Genomic DNA, 12,811 nt, shown 5'->3' with positions numbered 1-12,811 from the left:
TGTAATATAACTTGCCCATAACATTGCGAAATCTCAGCTGCTACTACACCGTCACATCTTACTGGATACATTTGCCAAAACGTTGCAAGAAGGAAAAAAAACTGCAGCTCGACGTACACCGCTACAACACCTAAGCTCAGAAGACCGGACGAATTAATAAGGACATAACAATCCTTTGCTGCTTATGGCATTGCACTACCTAGCTGAGTACTACATACATGTGGAATATGATCCTCCATCCAATCCAAGCCGTGGCTGCGCGCGGTGGCCTATTGCGCGGCCGCGAGCATCTGCTGCGCCGCCTCCGCGTGTATGAAGCAGAGGACATGGTGCACCGCCGCGGCGATGTCGTCCGCCGTCGTCAGGCCGCACCCCTCCTCCACCTGCAGCGGCACGCACAGGTTTAGTCAAACTGATGAAAAAAGGCACCTCATGTGCCAACGCCATGGCCGGTCAGGGAATCGGGGAACCTGCTGCTAGGCAGAAAATTACTCGAGCGTCGAGTAGATTCCACAGGCGAACAGTGGCGCACAGCGCCATGGCTAGAATAGCACGAGGGAGCAGCACCACGGTAGTAAACTGTAGTACTAGCTAGAAAAAAATGCTAGACATCCTTTTTCTGCCCATTTTATGTATGCCAATATGAAGATGAGTCGAGGAAAAGAGATTCTCCCTGGCAGCGCGCGCCGAGACTGACAAATCTAGGAGGCCATGCTTTTTCATGAAGTGTCACACTACCTGCAACAACAACAGTGTCGCACTAGTGCTAGGGTAATGCACGGGGCCTAGGAGACATGACACCAAAGCCGCATCACACCGAAGCCGGGCTTTTTCGCGATACTGGGAAATCCGGTCAAAAGTACGCAACGCCACCACTCTGTGCTACTGAGCCGTAGCGAGGGGGAGCAAGAAATGACACACGTGTAGTCAAGTTCATCGGATTCTGATGGGATTTCTGAAAAATCCTGATGCGTCTCGATCAATAATGCGAGCACTTGATCGAGCTCGGCTGGCCTCTGCGTTGATGTGAGGTCAATCCATCCAAAGGGTGCACTGATGAGTGATGAAGGCAGGGGAATATCTGACATGTTTTTCTTTTTGAGATGCCAAAATCAAACTCAGGGCTAGCATTGCTGACGAAATAATTAATCAGATGTGTGTGTTTCCTATACTGTGCACTGCAGAACGAGCTAGTAATGATCCCTAAATCATGGGTGCGGACACACACAATCTTCCCGATCGGCGTCGCTCGATCCGAGAGCCTAACGTGCTCGCTATACTAGTTCTAGCAGTGCATTGGGAAGAAGTCCTATATATGCATTGGGGAGCGTGCACGGACAGAGTATTACTGACTAAAGTGTGGCGCTTTTTGGGGTTAAACAAAGATGAATTCAGCAAGTACGTACTCCTACGTACCTTGACGCTGAGGGAGTAGAGGACGAGGGAGCCGAGCGCGGTGACGTTGAGGTGCAGCACGGTGAGCCGGAGCGCCTGCAGCTCGGCGACCATCCGGAACAGCTGGCCCGGCCGCCGCGGCGCCATGACGCGGACGCTGGCGTGCGTCTCGACGAGGCTCACCTCGATGTCGGCCACGCCGGCGCGGCTCTCCTCCGCCGAGAGCGTCGCCGCGGAGTCTCGCGGGGAGTGGCACCACACGTACTGCGGGTACGTGAAGAACCCCGCGAACGGGGCGGCGGAGTCGGGCGTGTCGGACTCCGTGACGCCGCTGCTGCAGTTGCTCGTGGACTCCACGGCGCAGGGTGCGGCCGCGGCCGTGGCCGTCGGCATCGGCGCCTTGCGCTGCTGCTGGTGATCGGAGAGCCTGCGCTTCTGCGCTTCTAGGGACTGTAGCTGCTGCTCCAGCTCCTTGACGAAATCGATCGCCCCTCCGACGATCGAGGCTTGGTCGCCCTACAAGAGCAGGAAATCGAGCAATAACTCTGTCAGAGAAACAGTGTAACTACTCATGGAACAATCAGTGGCTTAGCATCTGCAAGAACTAGAGGAGAGCGCGAGTTAATGAGTTGGGAGGGAGACACATTAATGGCGTCCCGGAGTGCGACCAAGAATGGATGCTTCTCCTGAACAAAGGAAGGCACTGGGCATGGGGGAAAGAGAGCTCGGCAATAGTGACGGTGGGTCTCTTTCGGCCCAAGAAAACATTCTTCCATCATTCTCCGCAACTTGCTTCGGCATCCCTTTCTTCTTCTTTGATGACGAATCAAAACGAAAACAAGAACGAGAGAGACGTACGCACGTACCCTCTGGACGTAGGACTCGGGCATGAGGGAGCGGAGCTGGACGAGGTACTCGTTCATCTGGCGCCGGCGGTTGCGCTCCACGGCGATGTGCGTCATCCGCTGGCACTCGGCCTCCTCCCTCGACTTGCAGCTCCTCGCCCGCCGCCGCCGCTTCCTCCTGGGCGGCGCAGCCGACGACGCCTCCCCGGCCGGCGCCTCCTGCGGCGCGGGAGCCGGAGGGCCGACAATGCCGGCGGCGCCGTCGTAGAAACACGCGGCATTGTCGAAGAAGAACCCCGCGGCCGAGGCGGCGTTGAAGGTGTCGTAGACGAGCGCTGCCGCATTGTCGACGACGACGCTTGGGGCGCACAGCGAGTCCACTAGCGCTGCCATGCTCGAAGGACGGACGGACGGATGGCTGACTCGCTCGCTCGCGCGCGCTCTGGGTGGCCGCTTCCCGGTGTCGCGATGCTTTTGGAGACGAACGGGCGAAATCGCGCGCCACCACCACCTCTCTTATTATCTCGCTCCTTTGCTGCTGCTGCTGACCTTGGGAGCTAGGGGTACAGCGTAGCAGTGATTCTGAGGATCTCTGAGCTGCTCGCGTTGGTGGGATGCGTATGGTTCTTTCTCTCCGGTGGGGCGGGCGGGCGGGCTGCTGGACCTCTGCACTGTGGTATATGGGGGGAAAGATAAGGTTTGGTTTCGGCGGGCACGCCAGTCTGCGTTGGCTTCGCTCGCGTACGCGTACCCAACGCCAACAGTGGAAGGATGCAGTCTTGGGCAGTGCCACAGCTCTCGCTCTCTCGGCGCTGCTCCCAGTGTAGTAGGCATCAAATGATCAAAAGGCTGACCTCTTTTGTATCATCTGCCCTGTGTTTTTTGTGCAGTGTGGCTGGGCGAGTAGTCAGAATGATTCAGGACTTAATCGATTGGAGCGGTAATTGCAACAGTAATCCAGTATTTGCTATGCACTATTGGTATCTGATCGACTTCGATTCGAACTGATCATACCAACCAGTCGAGACAAGAATCAAAGTAAACATCACAGCATCTCCAGCCGTTGGCGCTCCCAACGACCAAAAGCATCTCCAGCCGTTGGCGCTCCTAACGACCAAATCCGGCGCTAAATAGCGCGGATTGGACGAAAGTTTCGACCGGAGAGCGCCGAAATTTCAGCCGTCTCCCCGGTAGACACCCGGTGTTCGGCGTTTTTGAGAAAAAAAAAACATCCCTGAAAACGTCCAAAATCAAATATAGTTCAGAATTTGACCAGTTTTGCCAATATTTGGCTTATTTTTACAAACTAGCATAGTGGCCCTCGCAAATGCGAGGGCATGGTTTATATTTTTATGTAATTTTTTGAGAACTAAGAGAGTAGGTTTCATAGATACTCATATAACACAATCATACCTGATTATTATGAAAATAACTAATTAGTTCTATATCCATCATATATATTAACATAAGTAACTATAACTTATTCGGTAAATATCTTCTAATGGCGTTTGTTGCATTAAAAATATGTTCTACCAAAAATGAAGCTATATTGACCGTGATGCATTTAAGTGCATATATGCGGTTCTATCTGTTGTGATTGGTTTAGGTACAATTATAGCAAAAATTGTTGTGGTACATCTTTGTATACTGACAGTTGGCTTGCATTTATACTCTACTCATTGACACATATCAATTTTTCTATACTCTACTCATTACACATTGACACATAAATAAATAAATAAAAATTAAACTTAAATCTGCCATTGCATGCATTTTGGTTGTTATGTACTAAATTCAATATTTGCAATCCAACATTGTCATTTACATGTCCAGTCTTGTCATTGTTGCTCTTTGAAATTATGTCGATTAGCATGTCAACAATGAACACATGATGGCCTTGGCTCCCATTTAATTTTGTTGAGGTATGTCGAGATCACATATGGTTATGCTTGCTAGTTAGATGGAGTTGGCCGATACTATTAGTCCCAGAAATCTCTGCATCTACGTTCCTCTTTTTTATTTACATATTTTGAAACTACATAGTATATTAACTTGACACGGCAAATCCATATATTATACGACTTCAAATATTTTGATTAAATCAAAGCATTTTTTGCAAAACACAATACAGTCGGAGACGCTCACAAATATGTACATACGCTCACAGCTATGAACACATGCCCGCTCATCCTACTCTTATAAGCACATCCGAGCGACCAGGTAAATAGGAATAATTTAGATGATGTGGACTAATGTGGTGCCTGAAAAGTGGATGCCACATGTTTTCTACAGTTCATAATTAGGGTTTACCTAATACTCTATCAAGCCGTGGATAAGAAAAAGAAATTCCTTTCGTATTCAATTTTAACGTGTTGATTTTTTTTTATAATTATTCTACGGTCATATGTAGTTAATCCTAGTAGTACATCATTATTTATTCCTACATTGTAACTCCCAGCTATATATTGTTATCTAACTATTTTTTCTTGAAATTTATACTCCCTCCGTTCCGAAAAGATGTTGTAGATTTGTCCACATCTGAATGTATTTATATATTAAATAATGTCTAGATACATATAAATTTAGATAAATTTACGATATATTTTTCACACAAAGAATTTTACAGATTATTTAATTAGTATAGTAGTGTGCCTACATAGGCCGGGAAAAACCTTTTTCTACTTTATGCGTGCCAAATTCTATTAACACACAGTTCGAGGGTACAAATTGACTTCAAACCGGTGTATATGTATTTTCCTTGCAAACAGTTAATAGGCATAGACTTCATCTCATAAGCAAAAAAAAGTTCACGTGTGGATGCACTTAATCAACACACTAAGGTTTGTAGGAGAAAAAATAATATTTAAATTCATCTGGTGCACGTATGTATTTGAGTTAGAGAATCAATTAGCTTTTACGTTAATTTTGGCATGGAGTAGTATGGCATGTGGACTCTTGCTGCATGGAAAAGGACTAATTGAACTAATCATGTTTCGGTACCTAATGGTTCCTGCAGACTCTTTTTATTTTCTTTCCATGTACGGAATGGATGCATGTACGTGTCAAATATGACATATCTTATATGTCAAAAAAATATGTTTGTACATGTTAGGTAAACTCTTTTAATCATGATCATTAAAATAACAGATCTAACAGTTAAAATAATTCTGATGATGTGGATCAACGTAGTGTCTCTATTTTAGACTCTTATTTTGCTTTTAGTATATAATAGATAAACATTACAATTCAACAAAACAAGACAAGTTTTGAAACAAATCAAATGGTGTTGCCTCGAAGCGTCCATATGTGCTCCACCAGATCATCCTGCAGCTGTTGATGCATTGTGGAGTCTCGAATCTCCTGACGCATAGCGATGAACGCAACCCACGATGCCGACACCTGGTGGTTAGGCTGTGCAAAAGGACTCTCTCTGTCATATGGTGCAGCTTGGTCGCTCGGAGGAACCGGATACTTCCGCTCATTCTCGATAATCATGTTGTGTAAGCACACACAACAGTTCATCACCTCCCACATCTGATCTTTGGACCAAGTCAAAACGGGAAACCGGACTACGAAAAATCTCTGCTGGAGGACACCAAATGCACGCTCGACGTCCTTTCGGCAACCTTCTTGTTCCTTGGCAAACTGCTGCTCCTTCGGAAGCGCGGGGCTTGAGATAGTCTTCACAAATGTTGCCCACTTAGGATAGATACCGTCTGCAAGATAGTATCCCTTGTTGTACTGCTGACCATTGATCACAAAGTTAACCAGAGGAGCAAGACCCTCAACAAGCTTGGAGAAGATCGGCGAGCACTGCAAGACGTTGATGTCGTTGTTGGATCTCGGCATACCAAAGAAGGAGTGCCAAATCCATAGATCATCGGTAGCCACTGCCTCAAGTATCACAGTGCAACCTTTTTTTGACCCTTGTACATTCCCTGCCAGGAAAACGGACAGTTCTTCCATTCCAATGCATGCAGTCAATGCTTTCAAGCAACCCCGGAAATCCTCGAGCTTCATTGACAACGAGGATCTTAGCAGTGTCTTCGACAGTGTGATACGGGGTGGCCCGATCTTCTCAGTAAGCAACGGTGGTGATGATGATCACGGGGTGATGGCAGCGGAGGAACACGACGATGTAGTGGATGATAACTTGTATGACGCAACGAGATCTCTCGATTGGTCCCTGTCGCCAATGCAACAGCTCTCAGCCCTGCAAGATATTCGCAACTCCACACACTTGCGCACGTAGCCGCCGACCATGAAGCGGTAAGTTGCAACCTTCTAATTCCCAATGGAACAGCAGATCACACAAGACTTTCAGATCTACACAATATCAAGCAATATGGTGTAGGGATTCAATAGTTTTGCAGAGCAAACAACTAAGAACTAGGGTTTATCTTAAACGTGGTCTCCAGCAACTTTGGGGGCGTCCTATGGACTTATATAGGCGTCCAGGACGACCTCAGGTCGAAAAAGAACGAAAATAACCGACCCAGAACAGATCTGGTCGAGACAGACTCGGACACGGCCGGTCTGGAATCCGGTTGACCGGGCCTGGGACCGCCGGTCCGGTCTGGACCGGGTCTGGCACCGGGCGACAACCGGGCAGACCTCCCGGGCTTACTGGATAGTGCCCGGTGGGCACAAGCATAAAATCCGGTTGAAACCGGATGGATCCGGCGTGGGGGCCGGTCGGACCGGCCCTGGGACCGGGCGGCCCGGCGGTGCGGCCGGTTGGCCGGTCCTGGCGCCGGCTGGAACATCTCCTCCTCTCGCGCATGCCTCCCGCTCCTCCCTCGCGCGTCCATGAGATATCTTCATGTCCAGCTCCATGTCCAGCTTCACGTCCTTCACGTCCAGTTGCTCCTCTCCTCCTCGTGCGATGCTTGTCTCCTCTTCATACATGATGATACATAAATAATAGGACTTAGGCAGTATAAAGTTCTCATCAATCAAGGTATCATTTAGGAACAAGTTCACCTGTTGTTTAAGTAGCTTCGCACGAGCTCGTGTCATTGGTCCAATCCTAACTTCATTGGACTTGAGCTTCACAACAGGATCATCTTCTTGTAATGACAGAGGTAGTAGTGAGGTAGGGATGTCCTCGTCATCTCCCCCCCTTCAAAAGGCGTCGACCTCGACGCTCCAAGGTCTTCTCCGTCATATGGTGTCAAATCAGCAACATTGAAAGAATTACTGACACCAAACTCATCAACTGGAAGATCTATCGAGTATGCATTATCATTGATCTTGGCAAGCACTTTGTAAGGACCAGCACCACGAGGTTTCAACTTGGACTTCCGCAGCTTCGGGAACCTATCCTTGCGAAAATGTACCCAGACCATATCACCAGGCTTGAACAACATCTCCTTGCGCTTCTTGTTCATCCTTGCAGCATTGCTCTTGCCTTTTTTCTCGATCAACTCTTTAGTCTTCACATGAATCTTTTTCACAAAATCTGCCCTCTTGGATGCCTCCATATTAAGTCTCTCATGTATGGGTAGAGGCAACAAATCAAGCGGAGTAATGGGCTTGAAACCATACACCACCTCAAAGGGACACAGCTCTGTGGTAGAATGTACCGCCCTGTTATAAGCAAACTCCACATGCGGCAAACACTCTTCCCACTCCTTCAGGTTCTTCTCGATCATGGATCTCAACAGTTGTGACAATGTTCTATTCACCACTTCAGTTTGACCATCAGTTTGAGGATGACAAGTAGTGCTGAACAGCAGCTTCGTCCCTAGCTTCGTCCACATCGTCTTCCAGAAGTAGCTCATGAACTTCACGTCACGATCAGAAACAATAGTCTTCGGGACTCCATGTAGACGTACAATATCCCTGAAAAACAGGTTAGCAATATGCGACGCATCGTCGCTTTTGTGGCAGACAATAAAGTGTGACATCTTAGAAAATCTGTCCACTACCACAAATATAGAATCATGGCCTCTCTTAGTACACGGCAAACCCAACACAAAATCCATATTAATATCCTCCCAAGGTGTAGTAGGTGCCGGTAAAGGAGTATACAAACCGTGAGGCTTCAGCTTGGACTTGGACTTGTTGCAAGTAATGCACCTCTTCACATACCTGTCCACGTCCCGCCTCATCTTTGGCCAATAAAAGTGGTCAGCTAGCATGAGTAGCGTCTTCTCACGCCCAAAGTGACCCATCAAACCTCCAGCATGTGATTCCTGCAATAAGAGCAAACGCACAGACGATTCTGGAACACATAGTTTGTTAGCTCTAAACAAGAACCCATCATGTATGTGATATTTTTCCCATGCTTTACCAAGAGCACATAAGCGATATGGTTCAGCAAAATCATGATCAGTGGCATATAAATCACATAGTATCTCTAAACCAGGAATTTTAACATCAAGTTGAGTTAATAGCATATTCTTCCTAGATAAAGCATCAGCAACAATATTATCTTTTCCCTTCTTATGCTTAATAATGTATGCAAAAGACTCAATGAACTCAACCCACTTAGCTAGACGCTTATGCAAAGTAGATTGGGCTTTCAGATATTTTAAAGCTTCATGATCAGAATGTATGATAAATTCTTTTGGCCACAAATAATGTTGCCAAACCTCAAGAACTCTAATTAAAGCATACAATTCTTTATCATATATAGGATAGTTCAAATTAGCACCAGAAAGTTTCTCAGAAAAATATGCAATTGGACGACCCTCTTGCATCAACACACCACCAATTCCAATACCACTAGCATCACATTCAATCTCAAATTGCTTATTGAAATCAGGAAGTGCAAGTAACGGTGCAGAAGTTAACAATCTCTTAAGTTCATCAAAAGCATGATCTTGGGTTGCGCCCCACTCAAAAACAACACCCTTTTTAGTCAAATCATTCAAAGGTGCAGCAATAGTACTAAAGTTGGGCACAAATCTTCTATAAAACCCAGCTAGACCATGGAAACTTCTTACTTGACTCACATTCATGGGAGTAGGCCAATTTTGAATAGCTTCAATTTTAGACACATCTACTTCTACTCCATGCTTAGAGACAACACAACCAAGAAATATGACCTTGTCTTTGCAAAATGTGCACTTCACAAGATTACCATAGAGTTTATTATCACGCAACACTTGCAAAACATGTCGAATATGTATAGTATGATCAGATTCATTGCGGATGTAGATTAATATATCATCAAAGTACACAACCACAAATTTGCCAATAAATTCACGCAAAACATGGTTCATCAGTCTCATGAAAGTGCTAGGTGCATTAGTCAAACCAAAAGGCATTACTAACCACTCATATAAACCAAATTTTGTTTAAAGGTTGTTTTCCATTCATCCCCTTCTTTCATCCTAATTTGATGATAACCACTACGCAAATCAATTTTAGAGAACACAGCAGCACCACTCAATTCATCTAGCATATCCTCTAAACGGGGAATAGGATGACGATATCGAATAGTAATGTTGTTTATAGCTCTACAATCTACGCGCATATGCCATGTACCATCTTTCTTAGGAACTAGAATAACAGGAACAACACAAGGACTAAGGCTTATGCGGATATAACCTTTGTCGAGTAGCGTGATACGTCTCCGACGTATCGATAATTTCTTATGTTCCATGCCACATTATTGATGATATCTACATGTTTTGTACACATTATATGTCATATTTATGCGTTTTCCGGAACTAACCTATTGACGAGATGCCGAAGTGCCAGTTCCTGTTTTCTGCTGTTTTTGGTTTCAGAAATCCTAGTAAGGAAATATTCTCGGAATCGGACGAAATCAACGCCCAGCATCCTATTTTCACACGAAGCTTCCAGAACACCCGAGAGAGGTCAGAGGGGGGCCACAGGGCCACCAGACGTGTGCCCGGCGCGGCCAGAGGGGGGGCCGCGCCGCCCTGGTGTGTGGGCCCCCCAGAAGTCCACCGACCTTGCCCTTCCGCCTATTTAAAGCCTCCGTCGCGAAAACCCTGATACGATCGACGAAACCCGCAAAAACCTTCCAGAGCCGCCGCCATCACGAAGCCAAGATCTGGGGGACAGGAGTCTCTGTTCCGGCACGCCGCCGGGACGGGGAAGTGCCCCCGGAAGGCTTCTCCATCGACACCACCGCCATCTTCATCAACGCTGCTGTCTCCCATGAGGAGGGAGTAGTTCTCCATCGAGGCTCGGGGCTGTACCGGTAGCTATGTGGTTCATCTCTCTCCTTATGTACTTCAATACAATAATCTCATGAGCTGCCTTACATGATTGAGATTCATATGATGATGCTTGTAATCTAGATGTCGTTATGCTAGTCAAGTGAATTTTACTTATGTGATCTCCGGAGACTCCTTGTCCCACGTGTGTAAAGGTGACAGTGTGTGCACCGTGTGGGTCTCTTAGGCTATATTTCACAGAATACTTATTCACGGTTATGAATGGCATAGTGAAGTGCTTATTTATATCTCTTTATGATTGCAATGTGTTTTGTATCACAATTTATCTATGTGCTACTCTAGTGATGTTATTAAAGTAGTTTTATTCCTCCTGCACGGTGTAATGGTGACAGTGTGTGCATCCGTGTTAGTACTTGGCGTAGGCTATGATTATGATCTCTTGTAGATTATGAAGTTAACTATTGCTATGATGGTATTGATGTGATCTATTCCTCCTACATAGTGTGAAGGTGACAGTGTGCATGCTATGTTAGTACTTGGTTTAGTCGTATTGATCTTTCATGCACTCTAAGGTTATTTAAATATGAACATTGAATTGTGGAGCTTGTTAACTCCGACATTGAGGGTTCGTGTAATCCTACGCAATGGTGTTCATCATCCAACAAGAGTGTAGAGTATGCATTTATCTATTCTGTTATGTGATCAATGTTGAGAGTGTCCACTAGTGAAAGTCTGATCCCTAGGCCTTGTTCCTAAATACTGTTATCGCTGCTTGTTTACTGTTTTACTGTGTTACTACTGCTGCGTTACTACTGCTTGTTTACTGTCCTGGGCAAAGCACTTTTTTGGTGCCGTTGCTACTTATTCATACCACCTGTATTTCACTATCTCTTCGCCGAACTAGTGCACCTATTTGGTGTGTTGGGGACACAAGAGACTTCTTGCTTTGTGATTGCAGGGTTGCATGAGAGGGATATCTTTGACCTCTTCCTCCCTGAGTTCGATAAACCTTGGGTGATCCACTTAAGGGAAACTTGCTGCTGTTCTACAAACCTCTGCTCTTGGAGGCCCAACACTGTCTACAGGAAAAGGAGGGGGCGTAGACATCAAGCTATTTTCTGGCGCCGTTGCCGGGGAGGAAAGGTAAAAGGCACTCATACTCCGGTTCCAGGTAAAGTACTTTTCTGGCGCCATTGTGTTTGTGCTCGAAGCTATTTCCTTTAGATCCTGCAATTGCATCTTTTTGTTTCTTGTTTACACTAGTAAGGCATAATGGAAAACAACAAAAATATGAGAGATCTTTATGAACTTTACCTTGAATTAGGACATGATGTGTTTGAAGAGAGAATTAAAAAACCCATGGAACTTTATATGCATGCTAATGGGAATGTTATTAATATGAATGCTTTGAACACTATTGTTGCTAATGCTATGGAAAATTCTAAGCTTGGGGAAGCTGGTTTTGATGAGCATGATATTTTTAGTCCCCCAAGAATTGAGGAGAAAATTTTCTTTGATGATACTTTGCCTCCTATTTATGATGATTATAATGATAGTAGTCTTTTGTTGCCACCTGTTATGGAGGATAAATTTGATTATGATTACAATATGCCTCCTATATTTGATGATAGCTACTTTGTTGAATTCGCTCCCACTACAACTAATAAAATTGACTATGCCTATGTGGAGAGTAATAATTTTATGCATGAGACTCATGATAAGAATGTTTTATGTGATAGTTATATTGTTGAGTTTGCTCATGATGCTACTGAAAGTTATTATGAGAGAGGAAAATATGGTTGTAGAAATTTTCATGTTACTAAAACACCTCTCTATGTGCTGAAATTTTTGAAGCTATACTTGTTTTATCTTCCTATGCTTGTTACTTTGCTCTTCTTGAACTTGTTTATTTACAAGATTCCTTTTCATAGGAAGCATGTTAGACTTAAATTTGTTTTGAATTTGCCTCTTGATGCTCTCTTTTGCTTCAACTACTATTTCTTGCGAGTGCATCATTGAAATTGCTGAGCCCATCTTAATGGCTATAAAGAAAGCACTTCTTGGGAGATAACCCATGTGTTTATTTTGCTACAGTACCTTTGTTTTATATTTGTGTCTTGGAAGTTGTTACTACTGTAGCAACCTCTCCTTATCTTATTTTATTGCATTGTTGTGCCAAGTAAAGTCTTTGATAGCAAGGTTGATACTAGATTTGGATTACTGCGCAGAAACAGATTTCTGTCTGTCACGAATCTGGGCAGAATTCTCTGTAGGTAACTCAGAAAAATCTGCCAATTTACGTGCGTGATCCTCAGATATGTACGCAACTTTCATTCAATTTGAGCATTTTCATTTGAGCAAGTCTGGTGCCCTTTTAAAATTCGTCTTTACGGACTGTTCTGTTTTGACAGATTC

At 45.1% G+C, this 12,811-nt stretch overlaps 1 protein-coding gene across 1 annotated transcript; it reads right to left on the bottom strand.

The window, feature by feature from the left end:
- Window positions 1–2,911, bottom strand: LOC127306609 (transcription factor bHLH94). The gene is made up of 3 exons (XM_051337275.2): window positions 2,262–2,911; window positions 1,417–1,911; window positions 1–383 (listed from the first exon to the last, which is right to left on the bottom strand). The coding sequence occupies exons 1-3, from the start codon at window positions 2,631–2,633 to the stop codon at window positions 270–272; spliced, it is 981 nt and encodes a 326-aa protein (XP_051193235.1). The 5' UTR covers window positions 2,634–2,911; the 3' UTR covers window positions 1–269.
- Window positions 2,912–12,811: the final 9,900 nt, after the last annotated feature.

This window comes from Lolium perenne, chromosome 6, assembly GCF_019359855.2.
Source record: "Lolium perenne isolate Kyuss_39 chromosome 6, Kyuss_2.0, whole genome shotgun sequence".
Taxonomy (NCBI): Eukaryota; Viridiplantae; Streptophyta; class Magnoliopsida; order Poales; family Poaceae; genus Lolium; species Lolium perenne.
Note: the sequence above shows the minus strand (reverse complement) of the source record. Positions and strands in the feature narration are given on the sequence as shown.

Bases quoted from the DNA above. Each gene is read 5' to 3' on its own strand.
- LOC127306609 (XM_051337275.2), bottom strand. From the start codon at position 2,633: ATGGCAGCGCTAGTGGACTCGCTGTGCGCCCCAAGCGTCGTCGTCGAC. The intron at 1,912-2,261 runs GTACGTGCGTAC...CTGCTCTTGTAG, and splicing joins CCGAGTCCTACGTCCAGAGG to GGCGACCAAGCCTCGATCGT. The intron at 384-1,416 runs GTACGTAGGAGT...GTGCCGCTGCAG, and splicing joins TCTACTCCCTCAGCGTCAAG to GTGGAGGAGGGGTGCGGCCT.